Genomic DNA, 23,344 nt, shown 5'->3' with positions numbered 1-23,344 from the left:
AGTGTGTAAAATGATCACATTTTCTGAAAGCTTGATTAAAAAAAATAAGTGAGTAGGAAACTTTTTTATTTGTAATTAAAATTTAATTGTATCACTTCCCACCTTCCCTTTTCTCCCTCCAACTCCTCCCACATCCCTCCTTCCAATCTCTCCCATGTACTCCACCCTCCATCCCCTCTCAAAATCATGGCCTCTTTTTCTTTTTAGTTCATCTTCAAATTGTTCTGATGCCTGTTTGCGTCTCTGAGGATAATCACTGTGCTCTGCCCTCTTTCCAACCTTCAAGCTGCTGTGCTCTCAAGGTGTCTGCAAAGGAACATTTTCTAAAATATCTCTGTAGGTTTTATCTTCTTGTCTGCGTGTGTCACCATAAAATTTTGATTGTTGTGCTGAAATTCAGTGACCCAGACTCTGACTGAGTGTGGTAAAAACTTCCATAAAACGACACACAAAGATGCAAAAGGCCCCGATGGGGTCTGCTTGGGGGCAGGAACTCAGTATCAAGTCTACAACTTTGCAGGTGGAGGATAGGATCCATGGGGTGAGTGCTCTGGGGTGTGCAGACGCTGCTCCTGTTTTTGTCCTGTTTGGGATTACTGCTTCATACAGTTACCTGAGGGCACAGCCATGGCATCAAATCCGCTTGGCTGTGAAGCGCTGCGGGGAGTTACTTCACCTTCTCAGCATCTATCCATTTCCCCAGATGGTGTTGTGTAGGGTGGGATCACATAGGCGAGAGAGCCACATACCCTAGTGAACTGTGCGATCTACGGGTAGAGCAGTTTTGACGCTTTAGAGTCTGGACCACACTTCCTTGAACAAACACAGAAAACGAATGTCTTCTAAGGATATTCAGAAGATCCAGGCCGTCATCAATGGGCCTCCGTCAGTTCCTGTCTTCCCTCTCATCACCTCTTCTTCCCTGATACCCCGATGGTTCCCTCTCAAGTCCCCTCGGGCAGATGAATCAGGAAATAAACACTTGATTCTTTTGCTTCTTAGTGGAGAGAAGAGGCATTTGGGGTCATTTGGAGCAGATGAGAATGGGCAACAGGGAAAAAAAAACAGTCCTTATATACTGTAAGCAAGTAAGGAGCAAACCTAAATTGAACAGCAATCGCACAAATGGCTGAGAGGTTCCTGCTGTAACAGCCTGGCTCAGGACCTTAGTAGCTCTTCAGAGAGAAGACAGGGGTAGCATAAAGAATGAAGCAGCCATCTGTGGAAATGCAGCAGGCCCTGGCGATGCCCCTGGTTTCAACTCATGACTGCACAACTTGACAGAAAAGCCATTTAAGCATGCTGAGCCTCGTTTCTCATTTTATGTGGGAATCATAACTCATTCTCCTTGGGATGGCTGGTGATAGTTAAAGGTTAAATGGCCAGTGCTGTCTAGGCAAATGTCACTTGTCCTTCCTCTCTTTTGACTCTTCCTTTGCCCCCCACACCTTTGTATTTCAACTCAGAGCATCACTATTGTAGCACGGTATTTTATCCAGCTTTCTTCTCCCTCTACTTGAGGAAGTCCCTGATCACGGAAATGCATTCTGTTCTTACGGAACTATACTGATAGCCATACTATTTGACAAGAACATTGATTGGTCAGAATGAATATTGGCCAGTGTGCCATAGTCTTATTCTCCAAATCCTGTCTTTAAGAGTGTGAGTTGGGGAAGCCCTGCGATGGCTTCATGCAGAGCCCTTGGAGAACTGTGATTAGCAGATCAGTGGAGGGTTTTTTTTACCTCCTTCAATTAGGCCTGAGTTACTCCCATTCATATCAAAGCTGTTATGTCCTGGCCATCACATTCCCAGTAACCGTGTAAATCAACACATGTCAGGATCTAAGATCTACCCACAATTTAGCCAAAAATACATCTACTGAACCCTGATCTGATTCTTCTCTTTCTAAATCCCCCCCAAATGCCTGTTAATCTATACTCTATGTGGATTTGCTTCTGGAATATTTTTATTAAAAAGATATAACCAGAAAGAGTGGAGAGCTAATGGCAAAGGACAAAGTCAGTCATGGAAAGCAGACAAGGACTTATCTCTGCTGTTTGGAAAGTGAAAGTAAGAGTTAATCCTACCTTTAGTGAATGTTTTTGGCAAAATCGGGTTGATTGGACTTTACAACACAAATTCCTGTCTCGAACAATTGGGGTGTGCTCAGCAGAATAAACCCCAAGACAATAACTTTATTTTGTCCACTCCAAATTTTTCTGTGTTAGTCTACACTCAGCAAAAATGTCATCAGAGAGGTCAAAGGTGGAAATAATGAAAAAGTGGGATGCTTCGGCATTGCCCGACCTTCTAGGAAGCAGGGCAAATCCAGATTCGTGGTCACCTGAACAAATCCTTCAAGGACCTGCCCTCCAAGTGTCCTTTAGCTGGCTATGCCGCAATAAGAGCTCAGTGCATAGGAAAGTGAAAATTGCTGCTGTGATGTGAGCGGCTGAAGGAGAATCGAAGCAGCATTCTCCTCAGTAGCTAATAAAAGGCCATCTGGAAACACCCTTCAACTTTTGTGTTAAATTTTATTTTTTTAATGCACCGGGAGTTGCACAGAAAATTAGGTTTTGTGGAAGCTAGCAAAGTGGCATATCTGTTGCCTTTCCTGGAGAGTTTGTCATTTATATTTATGACATTGTTTCAAAACTGACAAGGTGACTCAACTCCAATCCATCTGCAGAACTTTGGGACGTGCTGCTATAGATTCTGTGAATTACAAGAGCACACCTTGGAGAGTGACTAAATAAATACCTTGTCTCAGGTACCAGTGTCCTCTAAGTACTCTTATAGACAATGCAAAGTGAAAATTCTCCTTTTGTTTCCCTTTCCACATGAACTGAGTTTAGAGCATTGTCTATCATGCAACTTCATAACCCACAGATCTGTTTCTCTCGCTAAAGGAAGCAAAACCTAGCATGCAGGCAATTGGCTCTGTCTGGGGTGCACATTTGTAGAGAGTGGATTGAAGGAAAATATCAAAATAGTAAGAAAAAAAGAGGCTCGGGAGAACAAGTAGGTGATTTTCCCAAATCCAAATGCTGGTGAGAGGCTGAATGATAACTACCTCCTCTACCTGTCCAGTGTCTGAGTCACAAATAAATTGATTTAGTTTACAAAATTAATAGGAGGCCATGTCCCAGGTGGACCTTATGTTGCTTCTTGCCTTTGAGCTCTACGTTGCGGACTTGGGAAACTGAGGCAGGAGAATTGCTAGATTAAAGTAAACTTCAACAACAATGTAGTGAGTTACTTCATTTAAAAGGGCTTAAAGAGAAAGTGAAACTTTGATCGAGGAACAGAAGGAACGGGCAATTCATTTTCACATTGGAATCAGAATCATACACATGACAGATAACATACCCATCAAAACCCAGACCTATGGTACTTCTCCCTCAGCTACACACACGTGTTCATCTGCACACACATACTCATCTGACACGTGCTAAAATGCACACATGCACGTACGCACAAACATGACTGTTCAAACCTCTCAAGTTATTTAATATGAAAATAAAGAACTTGACAGAAGAAAAATCTCTAGAGATGTGTAGGAAGCATTTCTTAGAACATTGATTCCTGTCAACTGAGGTCCCCGTGGAGTGCTAAAGTCATGTTCTCGATCTCTTGAGGAAGTGTCTCTCTTCAAACAACAGAAATTCCAGATACTTGAAGCAAAATGGCCTCATTAAATCCATAGTTTCTTTGAGGCTAAATATTAGGGTAGGAGAAAGAACAGGAGCTTGACCTGAACATAGTGCGTGCATGCGTGTGTGTGTGTGTGTGTGTGTGTGTGTGTGTGTGTGTGTGTGTGAGAGAGAGAGAGAGAGAGAGAGAGAGACAGAGAGAGAGAGACAGAGAGAGAGAGACAGAGAGAGAGAGAGAGACAGAGACAGACAGAGACAGACAGAGACAGACAGAGACAGACAGAGAGACAGAGAGACAGAGAGAATGCCAGTTTACTGCAAGAACAGATTCCAATGCCCTCCTCTGTGTTCTTTTCTGCACATTCTGCATAAATTAACTTTTCACTTCCCCAACCCCTTTAGAGCATCTCCGAAATCAAAGCCCATGTGTGTAAGACAATAAAACACAAATTATGCACCCCTGTTGAGAGACAGTGTGTCCTCAGTTGTAGGGAGAAAAATGTGGTCTGCCTGAGGTAAGTTTCCAGTAGAACTTAGCATTCATGGACTGGACTTTGGGGAGTAACTCTGACATCAGCTTACTTGATATTTCCTTTCCCCTGACAAGTCATTCTTAGCTACTGATTGATTAAAAACTGCATGTTAGAGACGGAAGCCTTCAATGTATAGCAAATGCAAGTTTGCAGTTATCTCGAAGAATAGAATTATTTTCCATGGTGACAGCTGACATTTTAGAAGTAACAAAGAACACTTCAAGTCTTGAGGCAAAAAAGCAAACCTACACCTCTTCTGATTCTTAATCCCTTGCTTGTCAATTAAATACAACACAAATATTTGGATGAGAAATGTCCATAGGAATCATGTTGCCTATCAAATATATATATATATATATATATATATATATATATATATATATATATATATAAACTGTATGTCTGTAGGTTCTATTTTTCTCCACCAAACCAAAGAATGGTTTGTTAATAGTGTACCTATTAAATTTCTTTCTGACTAATAATACATTTACTGTAATAATTATAGTTTCTAAAATGGACCTTACAAAATGGATTGAAATTGAGAGTTCTGCTCTGCCATGAACAATATTTTTAGCAATCACAATGGATTACAAAGAAGGTTGATTATATTCCACAACCTGAGAAACAGCTCCCTATGTACAAGTGGATTGGCTATTCACAGGCAAACCACAGGAAAATACTTTCCCATTCCTATGTCACTGGCATTTTAGAATGCTATTGTCCCTCAATCTCTTCAAATTCCTTAGATACAAAAAAGACACAGAACACAGAACGTGTAAAAGGTTAGAAATTCTTTTAGAAGTAGAGAATTTTTTTGATACATCAGTAATATGTCAATTTGAAATTAGCAAGCTCCCAAGAAGAAATCCATTTTTGAAACTGTTTCAGAGTAAGGTGTTAATGAGCAATAAAAACTTAGGAAATATTTTCACCCTCATTGCCTTTTGTGGATCCCATGCTCTTCTCTCTAACTGCTCCCTTTTCCCTGAACACCCTGTACCTCTATGCATCTCTGCTCTGCATCCTCACACGTCTGCCCACTGTATCCCTCCCACGGTTTAAGTTCCAGATACTGGTGCTTCCTTGGAGCTTTCCTTTGTTCCACAGGAGAAAGTTAGCCACTCCCTCTCTGCTTCCACAGCACTAAGGAGACCTCCTTCATGGCAGGTAGTCACAGGTACCATGAGGCATGCATGCATATTTCTTTTCATTTCTAGGGGCTAGACATGAGGTGTGCAATACATAATTAATACTGGGTTATGGAATAATGATTTCTATAGCAACAGGACTCTGGCTCTCAGAAAGTACAGTATTTTCTATGCAGTAAATGTTTTATTTTGCTTTTACTGCACAGTTCAAAGACATCACAAACCTTATCTCAGTCCTTCCACTAAAGAGTTTAGTGGGTCGCTATCATCCTTTCATTAAACAGAAAATGGACCCAGCTCAAAATTAGTAGTGACACTCTTAGTGGTTTTGGAAATGAATTCAAATGATCATATTCATATTCAGCTTTTTTCCAGGTATATTTACAATCATGGAGAATATTTTTAAAAGCATAATTACCTTAAATCAAAAAGAACATGTCGGAGACCAAGCCATCTGCTTCATGTGCTTCAGTACTTAATGTCTAGATATTGATGTATTCTCTCTGCAGGAAATTGTCACTAATATTGTTCTGATGACCATATGGTCTGACAGGACTGGCCACACTAGAGGGATGGTAGGACAGAAGCACATGAAGTCATGGAACCTGAGGATCACATCACGTTGCTCTGGACCTGTACCTCTCTAAGCAGCTGTGAATGAAGCTGAACATTCACAGGATGACTAAACAGCAAAGTCGTCTGTCTGCTGCACAGACACATCAAGGTTATTGGATTTGCAGCTGTGCAAAATTTAAGAGCGAGGAAGTCATGCTTAGTGGACAAACCTGAGATCCTGCACTGTGAGGCGGAGACAAGAGGACTGTGAATTCAAGGCAACAGTAAAATCTTGTCTCAAAAAATCAAGTCACAACAGTAAAAAAGAAGACAATCCTTACATAGCTTTATTCTCCAAAGTAGTAATATATTATGATTTAACAAATACTAATCAAAGCAAAAACACATTACAATGAAAACCATTTGCATCTGATTTCAGAATAATACACAGAATTGTTCTGAAACAAATTATTGATTTCTGCACTTCTCTTTTTAAGTATTTGCACGTAATTATTTATTATGTTTAACATGCAAAACAGACTCTAGTTCATAGCTTGGTCTCATGGTGAATAGTAAGAGGTCAGCACAGTAAGAAATTTGAAATGACAATACAGGTCAGGAAAAATTTGTAACTTAAAATGAGTCAATGTGAATCAAAGATGGATTTACTCAACAAAATTCAACATTAATTTTGTCTTAGTTACAGTGCTAATAAACTGACCACCTCAGCAACCATGTGCAGAACTGTTCATAAGCAATTACCAACAGAACATGCTCCAAATGATGACATCAAGAATGCCTAAATGGATTATTAAACAGACATGCTTTTTCTGTAAGTGCCTATGGGCCAAGGATTTTAAAACTGAGTATCATGTCAAGCAGGGAAATACGAGTAATCCTGAGCTTAGAGCGCCACCTACAGGTCAGCAAGGAAAAAAGAGAGGGTAGATATGAGAACCAAAGAAAAACAACAAAGAACTATTAAGAAAACAGGGTACCAATTAGTTTTAGTCAGGTTTGCAGAAAAACAGAAGCAAGGGGGTGAATATGTATGTGTACGGGTTTGTACGTGCATGTGTGTGTGTGTGTTTGTATATATAAATGTGTATACATTTGTGCATGTATGCATGCTTGTGTATATATCTGTGCATGTATATATGCTGTGTATATATTTGTGTGTGTATATGTGTGTACATATACTTGAGTATATGTGTGTACATATACTTGTGTGTGTATATATATTTATGTATATATGCTTGTATATTATATATAAGTATATATATGTGGGTGTGTATGTTTGTGTATATATGTGTATGTATGCTTGTATATATGTGTGTACATATACTTGTGTGTGTATATATATTTATGTATATATGCTTGTATATATATATATAAAAGTATATATATATGTGGGTGTGTATGTTTGTGTATATATGTGTATGTATGCTTGTATATATGTGTGTACATATACTTGTGTGTGTATATATATTTATGTATATATGCTTGTATATATATATATATAAAAGTATATATATATGTGGGTGTGTATGTTTGTGTATATATGTGTATGTATGCTTGTATATATGTGTGTACATATACTTGTGTGTGTATATATATTTATGTATATATGCTTGTATATATATATATATATATAAAAGTATATATATGTGGGTGTGTATGTTTGTGTATATGTGTGTATGTATGCTTGTATATATGTGTGTGTATACATATATAAATGTATTAAGAGAACTTTAAAATCACAATGAATCACACCTGGGATGCTGAGAAACTCATACTCAGGTGGTGTTGTCTGTTTTTTTTGCTCTTTTAGGGGGTCCACCACCAAGCTCCTAAATAAATCACACATGGAGGCTTATTCTTAATTATAAATGCCCAGCCTTACCTTGACTTGTTTCTAGCCAGGCTTCCTTAACTTAAATAATCCCATCTACCTTTTGCCTCTCGACTTTTCCTGTTCTCTTACTTCTGTAAATTTTACTCTTACTCTGTGGCTTGTTGTGTAGCTGGGTGGCTGGCCCCTGGAGTCCTCTTCCTTCTCTGGCTGTTTCTTTTTTCTTCCCAGATTTCTCCTTCTATATATTCTCTCTGCCTACCAGCCCCACCTATCCTTTCTCCTGCCTTGCTATTGGCTGTTCAGTCCTTTATTAGACCATCAGTGGTCTAACAAAGCTTTGCAGAGTTAAACAAATGCAACATAAACAAAAGTAACACACCTTAAAATAATAGTCCCCAACATTGTTTTCCTATTTTCAGTGGATATTTCAATGTAAATAGATGCCACATTTTGTCAGTAGACAGATACTGGGATTGCCTCTGCCTTTTGACCTTTATAAATAATGCCACTGTGAACATAGTGTCTATCAGTCAGATTGACAAAAAAAAAATAATAAAGTCCTGTAGACTCAATAGCCTAGAAACGATGTTTAATTTTCAGTTTTGGAAGTAGTGAAGTTGCTGGGTAGTGCTGGCACAAGCCTTTAATTCCAGCACTCGGGAGGCAGAGGCAGCTGTTACACAGAGAAACCCTGTCTCAAACCAAACAAAACAAAACAAAAAATTGGTGAAGTAAAAGATGAACACGTCAGGCTTTGTCAAGGGGCATGTTGAGGACAGCTACCATTTTCTTACTGTAGTGGGGACAGGGACCAGGGTCTGTGGCCTCTTAACAAGACATGCATTCCATTATAAAGACTGGGCAATGATTCCCTTATCTAACCTACAAACACCGTCACATTTCAGTATTCAAGATACAGACTGAGGCGACAGTCAGTACCTGACAACTGCTGCATAAATGTGTTTGAATCCCTGCACTCACCTTTCTAAAAGATGAAAAGACAAAAACAAACCTACATACCTAGAAACGGAACTACTCAACCATACGGTAATCATGTTTAGTTCTCTGCAGGACTTAACTCTTTTCCACAATAGATGAACCACAGTAAATTTCAGGAAATGGACAAGGTGCCCAGTTCCCACCCCCGCCGCCCCTATCCTAGCCTTTTGTTCATTTCCTTATTTTAGACTATGGAATAGACATTCGTACAGGAGTGAAATGAAATGCCGCTTGGCGTTGATTTGCATTTACTTAAAGACTGGGAAGTAGTGATGGTGAATATCTTCTCCTGTGCTTTGGGCAGCTACAGAATTTATTTGGAGAAATGTCTATTTAGGTCCTTTGCCCACTTTAAAAAATATTTTCATTAATTCTGTGAGAATTACATACATGCATACAATGTATTTTGAGGCCATTCACAACCCCATCTAGGTCCACACCCCATCTCCACTCTCTCTCAAATTCTATCCACTTTTTTTTAATTTATTTTTATTTCATGTGTATGTGTTTTGCCTGCATAATAGGTATGTGTGCCATGTGCATGCCTGCTGCCTGCAGAGGCCAGAAGAGACAACACAACCACTGGAACTGAGATACAGCTGTGAGCTGCCATTTGGGCGCTGGAAACAGAATCCAGTACCTCTGCAAGAGCAACAAGTGCCTTCCTCTTGGCCATCGATCCACTCCTTTGCCTACAATTGGAATATTTACTCTTATGCTTTGTTAGGCTGGAAACTATTGATATATCATGGAGAACAGCCATTTATAAAGACACACTACCATAATATCTTATACAGCTGCACATTTCTTGTGTAGATAATGTACTTCGAGGCACAAGTTATTAATTTTTATTTTTATTCTTCTCTCATATATTACATCACAACTGCAGTTTCCCCTCCCTCTTCTCCTCCTATTTCCCCTCCCCTCCGGAACCATCCCACACACACACACTTCCCCTCCAAGAGCAGGCCTCCCAGGAAGTCTCAATAGATACAAGAAAATTGAAATAACCCCTGTATCCTATCAGATCACCACAGACTAAAGGTGGATTTCAACAACAACAGAAAGCCTACAAACTCCCTACTGAACAACTACTGGTTCAGAGCAGAAATAAACAAATTTTTAATTTTTATGATGTCAAAATATTCCATTTTCCCTGATATTGCTTGTGCTTTTGATATCACATTCAACAAATTACTGTCAAGTTCAGTCCCTTGTTTGATCTTATTTTTATATTTGGTCTAATTTGGGTTACATTTTATAAATGGTACAAGGAAAGCATCCAACTTTATTTTTGTATACTGTTTAGTATTGCTATTGCCATTACCTTTTTGAGGGTCCTACTCTACTGCTTGAAGGCAGTTTTCAACTCATACCATACAGGAAATTAAACATAAACAGAGTGTGTCAGTCTCATTGAGCCAAGGAGATGAGATCAGAGTTCAGGTGGTCAAGGCAGCTAGGACCTGCAGAGCAGAGTATCAGGAAAGGAGTTACTTCTCAGAGAAAGGTGCCAAGGAAGACCTCCCTGGCCATGAAGGTGGAAATTCCAGGCAAGGAAGCAAGGGTCAAAGGAAAACCAATACACAGGATGTTTGCAGAGGACTAGGAAGAGCTTGATCTCCCCCTATTCAGAGTTAAAGAACGTGTTACAGTCAAATCCTCGGATACCACTGGAAAATGAAGCTTTAAGAATGTATAACGTATCCATCCTATCTCACGTCCACGTTATGCTGGTTAACCAACTTCCCACCCTTTATCCCAGCTCTCCTCAGTCTTAGCATGGTCACTCCTCTTCTCTCAGCTTCTATGAAATTTACTTTTTAAAACTACATTTAAAAGAGGATTTTTATGTCTTTATCATAAAAGAATGATGAAAATTCAAGGTGATGAATATGCTAATTACATTACTAGACTCATGAAACAATTACGCATTTAACAAAACATCTTACCATACCCCCATTAATACATACAAAACTATTTTGCCTCTTCCTAACAAAATTTCAAAGGACAAAAAAAGAAAAGAAGATTTGAACTCAGCTGCTTGTACATTCATTAACTCTGTCTTGACGAGAAAAGGCAAAGTTGTGCACAATCTATGTGATGAAAGGCTATTATCACCATCCAAACTTGTTAGGTTTTACATGGGGCAGAGTTTTCCAGAGAATATATAGGTGGACTATTGAGGAATAAAGAGTTTATTAGACAAATTACTAATGCTATAGACAGAGAAGTAATAACAAGGTGAGGGCTTTGAGGAGAGTTCAGGCTCCATCACCAGAAACAAACAGCATGATGGGTGTAGAAGTGGAGGTCTGTTCTTACAGTTTTCTGAAGACGGGAGAGGTTTCATGGCAAGAGTTTGAAGCCAGGCTCTCTGGTTTCCAGGCAGAAAGAGGATAGGGGCAGAAATGTGGCCATTCTTTTTTTTTTTTTTTTTTTTTTTTTTTTAATTTATTTTGCAATACAATTCAGTTCTACATATCAGTCATGGATTCCCTTGTTCTCCCCCCCTCCCGTCCCCCTCACCTTCCCCCCAATGCCCCCCCCCATTCCCATCTCCTCCAGGGCAAAGCCTTCCCCACCAGGTGGCCATTCTTTTTATGTGACTGAGCTTCCCTGATAAGAACTCCTGGCAAGGGTTGCCTGTTACTCAGTGTATAGGATATCTGTGGGAGAAAGGCTGAGCTGAGGCTGGAGTCTAACATCACATTTCTCACCCAGTGGTGAGAGGTTCATGAGTGATATTAAAGGAACTCTGAGAATAAGAGTGAATTCTAATGGCTGGTTTTGAGAAAGAACATTCCAAATACCTTGGAGATAACCTGTTTGAGTTAGCATTCGTGGTCTTCTTCCGCAAATTTTCTATCACCAAATATATATCTATTGTTTCTACACGTGGGTTGCCACACTAGATAGCAGACATGGACAGGCATGAACCTCTGGGTCGTGTGCCTTTCTTCATATAGGAATACGAACCCATCCTCTAACTGCTAATACGGTGTGTCTCTAGTTAGGTGGCTTCCAGGGTTAGTCACCTGAGACTATGGTAGAAAGGTAAAAGCAGTCAGTTCTGTGGTATGCATGCACACGGACACACAGACAGATGGACACATGGACACACACACACACACACACACACTATACCAATCCTTCCTGAATCTTTAATGATACCGAGATGGAATTATATAACTCAAGGTCTTATTCGGTTGGCTTTAATCAAATGAGAGGTTATCCTGAACGGCCCATTTGACCCACTGGGAGGAGCTCTTTGAAGGGGACCCAAAACCCTTGCCCCATAGACTCCAAACAGTGGCTGGACCTGCTGTTGCTCTCCCAGAACCCTGCTAGCTTCCTTCCTGACTGCCTACTTGCAGAGAGCATGCCTCAACTTGTGCCTGAGAGCAGTTGCCTCCTTGTGGTCATTTGCATGTTTCTGTTCAGTTGTGTAAGCAAATTCCTCCAATAAATCATAAAGCATACATCACTCTCCCTGGTGATTGTTCTCATTACACCCTAACTGATACAGAGGTTTTCTTCTCTCTGCAGTTCCACAGTGTGTGTGCAAGGGTCTATCTACTGTTTCTCACTGATCTGTTTATCCTTTATCTGTACATACTTAAAGATTCATGTCCTATGCCACATGACATGATTTTGTCACCTTTGCCCATACTATGGTTCACAAAACCAACATTTGATCAAAGATGAATGCTGGGACGAAGATGTGGCTTTGACTATTTTAGCAGCTGGTTGAGACACTGACCTTCAACCCAGGTATCTCAGTAAACCTTCTTTGCAGTGTATTTTGAATGTGCTTTATAATATCACTAAACCTTCTGTTTTGATTCCAGTTCCCATTAGGAAGGTATAAAGTGGCAGATGCCGTCCTAATCTTTCTCTATTTTATAATATGTGATGACTGTGGAACATTCACTTTCTTTTTTTTTTTTTTTTGGTTTTTCGAGACAGGGTTTCTCTGTGTAGCTTTGCGCCTTTCCTGGAACTCACTTGGTAGTCCAGGCTGGCCTCGAACTCACAGAGATCCGCCTGGCTCTGCCTCCCGAGTGCTGGGATTAAAGGCGTGCGCCACCACCGCCCGGCTTCACTTTCTTTTTATACATGGTCATTGTCTAATTCCAAAAGTGCCTATTGGTAAACACAGAGGTTTTGACCCAAAGACAGAAAAATAAGACAGAATATTTTCTTTGGAATTTTCTGAAATAAATGAATAGTAAAATTTTTTTTTGGTTTGTTTGGTTGTGTGTGTGTGTGTGTGTGTGTGTGTGTGTGTGTGTGTGTGTGCGCGCACGCGTGCGCACGCGCCACGGTGATGTTTCCCTGGGTCCTCTCAAAGTCTAACAGGTGGGATGCCTGGAGCAGTCCTGGTCTCTTTTTTTTTCTCTAAAGATTTATTTATTTATTATGTATACAATGTTCTGCCTGCATGTATGCCTGCACACCAGAACCTCATTATAGATGGTTGTAAGCCACCATGTGGTTGCTGGGAATTGAACTCAGGACCTCTGGAAGAGCAGCCAGTGCACTTAACTCCAGCCTTGAACAGTAAAACGTTTAAATGCTGGTATTTTCTATATACAATAATGATAAACACTTAATCTAGAGTAAGGCCAAACTTACTACCTATGCATCATATTTCTGAGTACTTCAGGAAATATTGTCAAATAGTGAGATTATTGATTCTATTACTTTGGGGTTTGGGTAAAAAACACATGATAACCATAAAATCTGGTAGCTTTTGATGACTAATCTTCTCAAAGTGGTCATCAAAGAGAAATGTCAGGCCAAACCAAACTAGTAGGAACTCATGAAAGTTGGATCAATGGCTGTAGAGCCTGCATGGGACTGAACTAGGCCCTCTGCATGGCAAGACAATTGTGTAGCTTGATCTGCTTGGGGGGACCCCTGGCAGTAGGATCAGAATCCATCCCTGGTATGAGCAGGCTTCTTGGAGCCCACTATGATGGGACACCTCAGTGAAGCCTTGAGGCAGGGGGAGGGGCTTGGACTTGCCTCTACTGGATGTGCCTCCTCATGGGAGGCCTTGCCTTCTTGTGGGGAGGAGTGGGTTGGGAGGGAGAGGCTGGTGGGGTGGGAGGAGGGAAGAGGGGGATCTTTGATTGGTGTGTGAAATAAATGGAAATTTTTTCTTAATTGAAAAAAAGAAAAATGTCAGGAATTGTAAATATATAAAACAGTGCATGTCATATCACCAAGCACATAAGGGAACACATCACAGGAACAACATATTTATTGAATATGTATTTCTTTTTTAAAAGTACATAAGATGACAATGAATATATTGCTGACCTTGAAGTCAAACTGCTCATCTTTGAAATACAAACAATAATCATGATGCCCTCCTAAGAGTCGTGTTCTGCAAATTGAACTGTATTATAGTGTAGTTTAATTCTACAGCAATATATGATTATGCCCTCCCAAACCCTACTGTCTGATTTATAATACAGAAATATACAAAAGAACCCTTATTACTTACTTCACCTTCATTAAATACCTTATGTTAACAAAGAATGATTCTCTTCCTTTATTGAAGGAATTATTTAACATCACACTACAAGGGTTCTTTGGACTATTTTTATTTTTGTAACTAATCTTTAGTAAGAAAATCTATACGAATCAGCACATTTCTAGATCTGAAGACTTATTTTATGTAATGGACTTAGAATCAGAATTTCATCGAAAGAAGTGTTCACAAACATCCTTTCTTGAGTTTTGAATCAGGCCTGACATTAACGGTATCACATTCTCATGCTAAGGAAGAACTGAACAATCCTGGAAGGCATATCTGGTCTTTGTCCCCTATTCTATCCTGCAGGGTATGATGCAATACTTTTACTGGAGCAATGGTAGATCTGGCTAAGGATCATAACTCCAATCTATTTCCATACATAAATACCATCCACTCTTTCTTCTAAGATAAATAGTATTTTATTAATATATTAACACAGGAACTTGAGTACTCAAATCAACACTAAATTGACAGAAGGAATCAGTCAAATTTTAATATGTAAGGTTTAATTATTTGTTGTGCATGTTAGCACACACCTTTAATCCCAGTACTCAGGAGGCAGAGGCAGGTAGATCTCTGTGAGTTTGAGACCAGCTTGGTCTAAACAATGAGTTACAGAATAGCCAGAGCTACATAGTGAAACCTTGTCTCAAAAAAACAAAACAAAACAGAAGTTATTATTTATAAGTAATTGTATTATTAGTTATTTCTAAGCAGTTGCTGGGGATGTCTTTCTGTATGCTGTGAATGTGTTGCTCTGATTGATTGATAAATAAAAAACACTGATTGGCCAGTAGCCAGGCAGGAAGTATAGTATAGGCAGGACAAGGGAGAGGAGAATTCTGGGAAGTGGAAGGCTGAGTCAGGAGATGCTGCCAGCTGCCGCTGCCATGAGAAGCAAGATGTGAAAGCAGAACTGAGAAAAGGTACCAAGCCCCATGGCTAAACATAAATAAGAATTATGGGTTAATTTAAGTGTAAGATCTAGCTAGCAAGAAGCCTGCCACGGTCATACAGTTTATAAGTAATATAAGTCTCTATGTGTTTACTTGGGTCTGAGCAACTGTGGGCCAAGGGATTGAAGAAAACTCCAGCTACAAGCAATATACCATTTTAATTTTTAATTTTCAAAATAATGTATTTAAGAAATATTTGGTGTAGATGATTTTTAGAGATTTTTATTTTTAAACTCAAGACTCTTTAAATATGTGTATTAGCGTGACTTCATGTTTATAATCAGGGTATTTTATTGTGAGGCTGCCAAGGCAGGCACATTAACAGGCACATAACATTTACTATCTTCTTTGGTCATAGCTAAAGATCCAGATGTTATACAGATTGCTGCTTCTCTGTCAAACACTTCTCAATATCATCAAGCACTTGAACGGCGGCTTTGGGAATCCGGGTTCCAGGACCAAATACATGGGAAACACCAGCTTCATACAGAAAGTCATAATCCTGTTGAACACATTTGCTTGATTAAGAGAGACATTATTTCAAGTTCAAAGAAATATACTTTATACATATGTGTCTGTGTGAGTGTGTATACCTTTTCCTTTCTCAGCTGGTACACTGTTTGCATGTGAAGCTGAAACAAACACTTTTCTTGACTGGGGCAGGTAATAATAACCAGCAACACTATGCTCAGATCCTAAATCTAAATCAGAACTCTGCCTGGTGTTGTCTACAATGTGAAGCTATGTAGCCCTAATGAGGAAGGAATTGCACTTTAAAATCTAATTTTTCTCTGTTCTACTGCTTATCCTTCTCTGTGTTAAACTTAATATCATGATGTTTCCAAGTTTAAAAGTCCATTTATTTTCTCCTGGACATGTAGCTGTCACTAGTGAATAGTGATATTTTGAATGTAGCCTCATGATAAATCAGATTTTCTGTTTAAGAAGACCAGTCATTTTTCTGTTCTGCTGCAGCAGTCATTAGCTTAGTTTAGTGAAGGCTAAGTTTTAGTGTAAGGAGTCCTGGGGCACAAGTACTGCCACAGGCTTTAGGCTGCGTTAACAGCAGAACATATTTAGCTATAATAGTAAATTTAGGGTGTGCTGTGAGGCTTAACCCTTACCATACACGACAGATGGTCTAGTCCGTGTTTAACTGTTGAAACAGTGGTCTTTTTCTCCTATTTTCAAATGATCAAAACTGGACAATAAATTGCAAATCACACGAATTATCTGCCAAGTACCCTTTCCTACCTTTGTACTATTCTTACAAATTCTTTACTTTTTTTTTTTTTTTTTTTTTGCAATAGCATTTAAAACATACTCCTGAACCTGTGTCCTTTTTGTCTGAACTTCTGAGAACAGAGTTCATGTCCAGTCATCTTCGTATCCCCTTCACTGGACCTATAAACACTGAAAACACATCACTGTCTGAGACAGCAGGTGCTATGTGTTTGAAGAGCCCATAAGAATGACTGAAGCATCTGGTAACAACCATCTCCAACAGGCTGACTGAGAGGCTGCCTTCTTTTCCTTTCCGAATAATGCAGCATTCCATGGTGTTATCCTTACATCTGAGCTATGGACATGGAATGGGATATTGAGCTGGCAGCTTGTGGAGTCCTCTGAAATTCTGTAACTCAAAAGGTCTGACTTGCTTAAGTCTTACACAAGCTTTGTAAAATATACCTTAGTGGGTGTGTTAAAAGTTAGCAATTCCGCCGGGCGGTGGTGGCGCACGCCTTTAATCCCAGCACTCGGGAGGCAGGGCCAGGCGGATCTCTGTGAGTTCGAGGCCAGCCTGGACTACCAAGTGAGTTCCAGGAAAGGCACAAAGCTACACAGAGAAACCCTGTCTCGAAAAACCAAAAAAAAAAAAAAAGTTAGCAATTCCTAAATGTGGGCAAAGGGCACACAGATGTTGTTTATGCTGTTTTTATTTATGCACCTTAGGTATTAATTTGGAATTATCTCCAAATTAAGGTACTTCACAAGGTCTTCCACAAACCAGGCCAGGAAAATTATGCTTCAAAATGTAACTAGGATCCATGTGTTCACTCAGCTAGCCCAAAGCATTTGAGGACAATGATGCAAAGAGGTCCAGATCCTGGCTGAGTTGCAAAGTATGGAGATGGGACATGTTTAATCAAACTGCAGAAACTGTAAATGCTGCATCTGGAATGGGTACATCTGCTGGATTCAACACTCTGTGTTACACTTTCTAGTTCAATACTAAGTGGCTTTCAGTTAAGTAACAGCAGCATTTCACATACACCCTGTACTATAGTTTAATCAGTGTTCCCCAAAGGACCACACATTAAAGGGTTGGACCCAGGCCTGTGCACGACTGTAAGGTGCTGAAGTGGTACAAGTGGGATCTAGGAGTCTTGGGTCACTAGTCTGAGAATTCATTCTTCTTTATTTTTCATGTTGGACCCTGAGGTGAATAATTTTCCTTCTCTATGCTCTCCTTGTTATAATGTAGATTCCCAAAAGCAACAGGAACAATAGACAATGGACTGAAATCTCCAAAACTGTGAGTTAAAATAGCTTTTTCACTTTGAAAGTTGGTTTTCTTAGATATTTGTTACAGTAACAGAAAACTAATAATGAGTATATGAGCTCTGTTTTCACTACCTAATAAAGGCTACCCATACTAATAGAAGTCTGTCAGAGAAAGCAGCCATGCTCAGACTTTAACTTTATAGTAAAATATAGCAAACTGTTAAAGATGCTCTCAGTGACTCTATCAAGAAAGTTAATGTGACTTGAAATATATTTCTTGAAACTACCTGTTTATTCACACAGCATATTTAATTTTTTCTCAACTGTTACTTTAATCCAACTATTTTCCACAGCTTAATTACTTTAATTCCTACATTTTAATATCATGGCCTAGAACTTAGGAATTATAATTTCCATAGCTGCAAGATATACAAATTATTCCATAGACAGGCAATCTCAATAAATAATAGCCCTTAGCAAAGTGTGGTAGGATGTGCCTGTGACTGACATGGGGGACTGCTTGAGCAGAGTACTGAGACCCACATCTCAAGGAATAAAAAATATACAAATAAATTGGTCTTTCTTTCCCCAAACATAAACTACACTTACAAAAATTGGAAAGTGTATTAATAAAGACTTTTTCATGTTGACTATATCATGTTAAAACCTTATTGATGTAGGAAGAAAACAATATGCAAGTCACTCACTGCATCATCACCTTAATAGAGGAATAAAGACTGTACATCTAGATGCAAAATCATATTTACTGACACGGTGTTGTAGTGGGGTCTTTGCAGCACCTACAAACATTTACTTTCCTATACACTCATAACCAAGTTTTTCCTATTCTTAATTAAAAAGGAAAAGTGGTTATCATTAGAAACCAGATGGGGAATAGGCCTTTTTTGCATCTTAAGTAATTCTTCTAAACCAACAGTAATAACACAGGGTGGTGTCATTAAATGGTTAATTGACATCATCCATTTCTCCATTCCTAAGAGAACTCAAATGTTTGTTAAAATAGCCACTTCCTCTCCCTCTAGCCTATAATATTCAGGACAAGCTGATTTCATGTGCTAGCCATATGGTATTTTTCAATCCAGAAAAACTGTCTCAATCAAAATAGTTTCACTAGTAAAGGAGTTTTATCAAGTTATGCAAATGACATAACTCTGGGGTAGAACAATATTCAAGGATGGGGTCATCGAAGAAATGGATGAGTGACTCTCTACCAGATGCAAGCTACCTAAACGACCCATCTAAAGCCACTATACCTCTGTCCAGGGGATGACAGACACACTGCCTTTCCATCATCTGTCTCTCTCTATTGTGAAGCCCATTGCTCTTATTCAAGTCTCTCTGCCACTGTTCACAGAATATGAAGATGGTAGATAGTTATCGTAAATTCCTGGTAGTTTTCTCACACAATTTTTGTGGAGAGTTACGTTAAATGTTATATAATGAATTAAAATATAACCTTAATAGAAAAATAATAGCACTGTCTGCAGAATTTAGCTAGAGAAATCACCGGGATATAATTTGCCTCTACATCTAAAACAAATTCATCCTTAGAAAAATGTCTATCTGTCTATCTATGTACCTATGTACATATGTACCTGTGTATGTATGTATGTATGTATGTATGTATGTATGTATGTATCTATCTATCTATCTATCTATCTATTTATCTATGTCTGTGTTAGTCCTGCATTATCTTCAATTTCATAGCCTAATAGATATGCATGAAGGGGTGGGTGATGTATATGTGTTGTTTTACATAGCAATTTTCTCTGAATTATTGAAACCTTCCTTCAAGGAAGAAGCAAGGAGATTCCTAAGACTCAGGAAGGCAACTAAATTCACGTGTCTGGGACAGCTGAAACTTGCAGGATTCACAAGGACCCTACCCCAAGGCTATAGGAGCAGCACACAACTGCTGGAGGACACTGACCAGCAAAGCTGCCATGGAGAGACTTTTCGGATCTATGGAGGTGCCTAAGTCCTGCAGAGGGCTCCAGGAAGGCACTTTCTTAAGTCTTCCCCGGGGTCAGGGTGGGCTCTTTAGTGATCTGTTTTTGAGTCACTCCTGCTCCTGTAAGAAAAGCCCTCACTCACACTCTTGTTAGCAACTCCTATAAAAACTTGTGTGTATCCATGTGTGTGCACGTGTCCATGTACCTATGTGCACAAAAGTATGAAGAAAAAAATACCTGTGGAGGAATCACACCGCCACACATGACCAGGATATCTGGCCGTCCCAGGACAATGAGTTCTTTGATGAGCTCAGGTACCAGGGTTTTGTGGCCAGCAGCAAGTGTGCTGATGCCCACCGCATGCACGTCTGCGTCCACAGCCTGCTGAGCCACTTCATGAGGGGTCTGAGCACACAGAAAGCAGAGAAAGAGCTCTGGTTATGACCAGGCAGGGGTGAAGGAGAGCGCTGGGTACTGAAGTCAATGTCCCGCACTGGTGACTGACTGTCCCTACCTGGCCCCTCGTTCTTAAATTGGGGGTAGCAGAGAAGCTGTGGTGGACTCAACACCAATCCTGTATGTGCTTCTGGGACTGGAATTTATCAATTACGTCTCAGTTAGAAAAAAAAATGTCTGCAAGGAATCTTCAAGGTAATCTTCATGGACCACAAAATACCAATCAACACTCAAAGACACTAATAAAACCTTTAAAGTAAACCTCGCTTTCCAGAGTCCCATAGCATTTCATTCTCAACTGACATTTATTTCCACAAAAATCAGAGTTAACATGAACTTTTTACTTTTTAATCATAAATTAAATGGAATATATATATATATATAGGAAATATATATAGGATAATATATATATATATATAGGAAATATATATATAGGAAAATGCAGAATTGGTTGGACTTTTTGAAAACAGTTTCAAAAACATCATCTTGGCTATTAACATTGACTTTACTTTTTCTAAATGTGGCACATACCTGAAAAAGAGGGCCTATGTCCACATCAAAACCAAGATCAGCAAATCCTGTAGCAATAACCTTGGCTCCTCTGTCATGGCCATCTTGTCCCATTTTTGCCACAAGAAGACGAGGTCTGCGACCTTCACGTTCCATGAATTGATCAACTCTGGGAACATTTCAAAAGACAATAATATTTAAATATTAACTGTCCAAATGTAAGATATAAAAACCACAATTTACCCACATAAATCTTTTAAGAACACCCACTTATGTGCAAGTCATTAATATCTGTGTTTAATAGTGAGAATGCCATGCAAGCCTTGATTGAATATGGTTATCTTCTGGTTAGAGCCAAGTTTGAAAGATGGCACAGTCTGTGAGCCCATCACCTCAAGAGCAGATAAATTCCTAACAAATATAGCCTACTGAAATTAAATCAAAGGACAAACACCGGACTGATATACAACAGACAATGGGATCAGACAGAAACAGTCTCCCAAGAAAGAAAAGCTTTTGACTGGAGAGTTCACTGCCAGTCACTGGAGAATTCTACCACTCCTTCAAAGGAAAACTAATACCAATGCTTCTCAAATGGCTCCATAAAACAGAATGGGAGGGAACATTACCACAATCATTCTGTGAAGCCAGTATTACCAGATAATGTGGCCCATTGTGATGATACATAATCAGAATGCTTGTGTGTATAAAATGACAAATTATACCAAACATGTCAAAACACAACATCAATTTTTGTTTTTAAAAAAAAGATTCCTTCTGACGACTTTTACATTGACTATTAGTATATTAAAACAGTATTAACAGACTGTATAAGTGTTAATGCAGTTTTTAGAAGAAAGTGTGTTATACAAGTTGAAAACACCAATCACCCAGAAGTCGGTTTTATATCCAAGAAACAACACACATTACAGCTTCATGTCAGGCAGTGGCAACGGTCCTCACTGTCAACTCAACGAAGACTGACTTTACATTTTATATAGGTAGCAGCCAGATGTTTGTTTTTCAAATGGGAAAATTGTTTGAACTATTCAAGCAATTGAATCATGTGAAAAAAGTTATGAAAGTCTATAGCAATATGATGGTAAGCTCTCTCCCTGGAAGATTTGAAGCAATATCAGTATTAGTTAAATAAACACATGTTTGAAATAAGAGACTCCTAATGGTGACTATGGTGCAAGGTAAAAACAGAATTCATTTTGCCAAATTTTAATATTTAATTTCACTCTCATTAGTAAATACTATGTTTCATGTAATTATATATAATTCATTATAGTCATAAATTATTAAATAACTAAAGACATCTTCAGAGAATTGAGGTGGCTTTGTCAATATGCAAACATTATACTATATATAAACTTAGTGGTACAGCTTACTACACATCTAGGCTCTATGGTGTGTGTGTGTGTGTGTGTGTGTGTGTGTGTGTGTGTGTGTGTGTGTGTGTGTGAGATGTAGCTTTCTGTTCCCACAAGTGTTAAAAAAGAAACACAAAGTTAAATCAAATTCAGGAGAAAATGGTGCAATTAAGATTCAGGAAGCAGAAGCATGAGGCTGCTTACAGCCTGCATTCTATTTTGCAGTACACCATTTTTACCAGTAGAACGAGTGCACTCTAAAATGGAAATTGAAAGAACAGCAAACGAGCAACAGCATTGTTTGTTATCATTAGTTACTATGTACTGCACATGATGGTAAGTGCTATACTTCTATATAACTAGCAGAGCACAGGTGTATAGCAGCATCACCATCAACACATGACTGTGACCATAGCTACAACACCACTAGGTGGAGTACCAATGGGAAACAGGAATTAGCACCATTACAATCTTATGGGATCTCCCTATGTATGTAATCTATGGTTGGTCAAATATTAAAGTTTCACATACTGACACAGGACTGTGTATTTATAATTATAGTTATGAATAATAAATTATATAAATATTATAAGTTATAGGTTAATCACATATTATATTAACTGTATTATATATATTATTTAATATTTATTAGTTTTATGAGAATAACAGACTAGTAGAAAAGTCGATGTATTTCCCAAGTAGCAAGGACACTAAGTCATCAGCAGGCTCAAGGGAACTGTTTTAATATCATGAAGATGAGATCAGAGCTCACTAAAGCTCACACAGTACCTCTTGATGGCATATGTGATCTCTTTACTTTCTCCGAACTCCTGCCGATAAGCTCCACTCACCATACGATCATTAGCTTTATGCTCACCAAAAACCTTTTTCAAAGCATCTGTGATTTCTCCAACTGTACATCTACAATATTAAAAAGAGGTATCAGGGAGAGCATTAATTAACAATAAGTAGATAAATGTTCACCTCAATATCAATACAATTAGAATATTTTATTAATAAATAAAAATAGACTGTAGAAACTCAAGAATGCTTTTAAGATACTATAAAAGCATCTTTCCTGAAAATAATATAAAAGTAATTCTTAATTCCTTTATAATATTCATCAACCAAAATAAAGACTAAATAACCTAAAAGTTACAAGTCAGTAAGTATCTGAAGACAACTCAACTATGTCCCATTTATCAATACAAATGGGCAGAGCAAAGGTATCACTGCAATTTTCTGATGAGATATAAATCTTTCAGTGTGTTTCA

At 38.8% G+C, this 23,344-nt stretch overlaps 1 protein-coding gene and 1 long non-coding RNA gene across 5 annotated transcripts in view; one reads left to right on the top strand and one right to left on the bottom strand.

Annotated features, from left to right (window-relative positions):
- Positions 1 to 6,221: 6,221 nt before the first annotated feature.
- Mmut (methylmalonyl-CoA mutase) overlaps positions 6,222 to 23,344 on the bottom strand; it is a 37,476-nt gene continuing 20,353 nt past the window's right edge. For 2 of the 4 annotated variants that reach the window (XM_052745374.1, XM_052745375.1), the window contains exons 10-13: positions 22,860 to 22,991; positions 20,716 to 20,863; positions 19,966 to 20,133; positions 13,998 to 15,752 (exon numbers count right to left, since the gene is read on the bottom strand). In XM_052745374.1, the coding sequence (XP_052601334.1) occupies positions 15,624 to 15,752; positions 19,966 to 20,133; positions 20,716 to 20,863; positions 22,860 to 22,991 (577 nt within the window). In that variant the 3' untranslated portion in view covers positions 13,998 to 15,623. Of the gene's footprint in view, positions 10,213 to 13,997; positions 15,753 to 19,965; positions 20,134 to 20,715; positions 20,864 to 22,859; positions 22,992 to 23,344 lie in introns of those variants that run through there. The other 2 variants (XR_008219942.1, XM_052745376.1) reach the window with 2 other exon arrangements.
- Positions 10,219 to 11,880, top strand: LOC128114927 (uncharacterized). Its single transcript, XR_008219943.1, has 2 exons — positions 10,219 to 11,159; positions 11,335 to 11,880. It is a non-coding gene; the product is annotated as an uncharacterized LOC128114927 (long non-coding RNA).

Source organism: Peromyscus californicus, unplaced genomic scaffold (genome assembly GCF_007827085.1).
Source record: "Peromyscus californicus insignis strain IS unplaced genomic scaffold, ASM782708v3 Scaffold_19__1_contigs__length_69161282, whole genome shotgun sequence".
Classification (NCBI taxonomy): domain Eukaryota; kingdom Metazoa; phylum Chordata; class Mammalia; order Rodentia; family Cricetidae; genus Peromyscus; species Peromyscus californicus.
The sequence above is the reverse complement of the archived record's forward strand: the minus strand, read 5'-3'. Positions and strand labels throughout refer to the sequence as shown.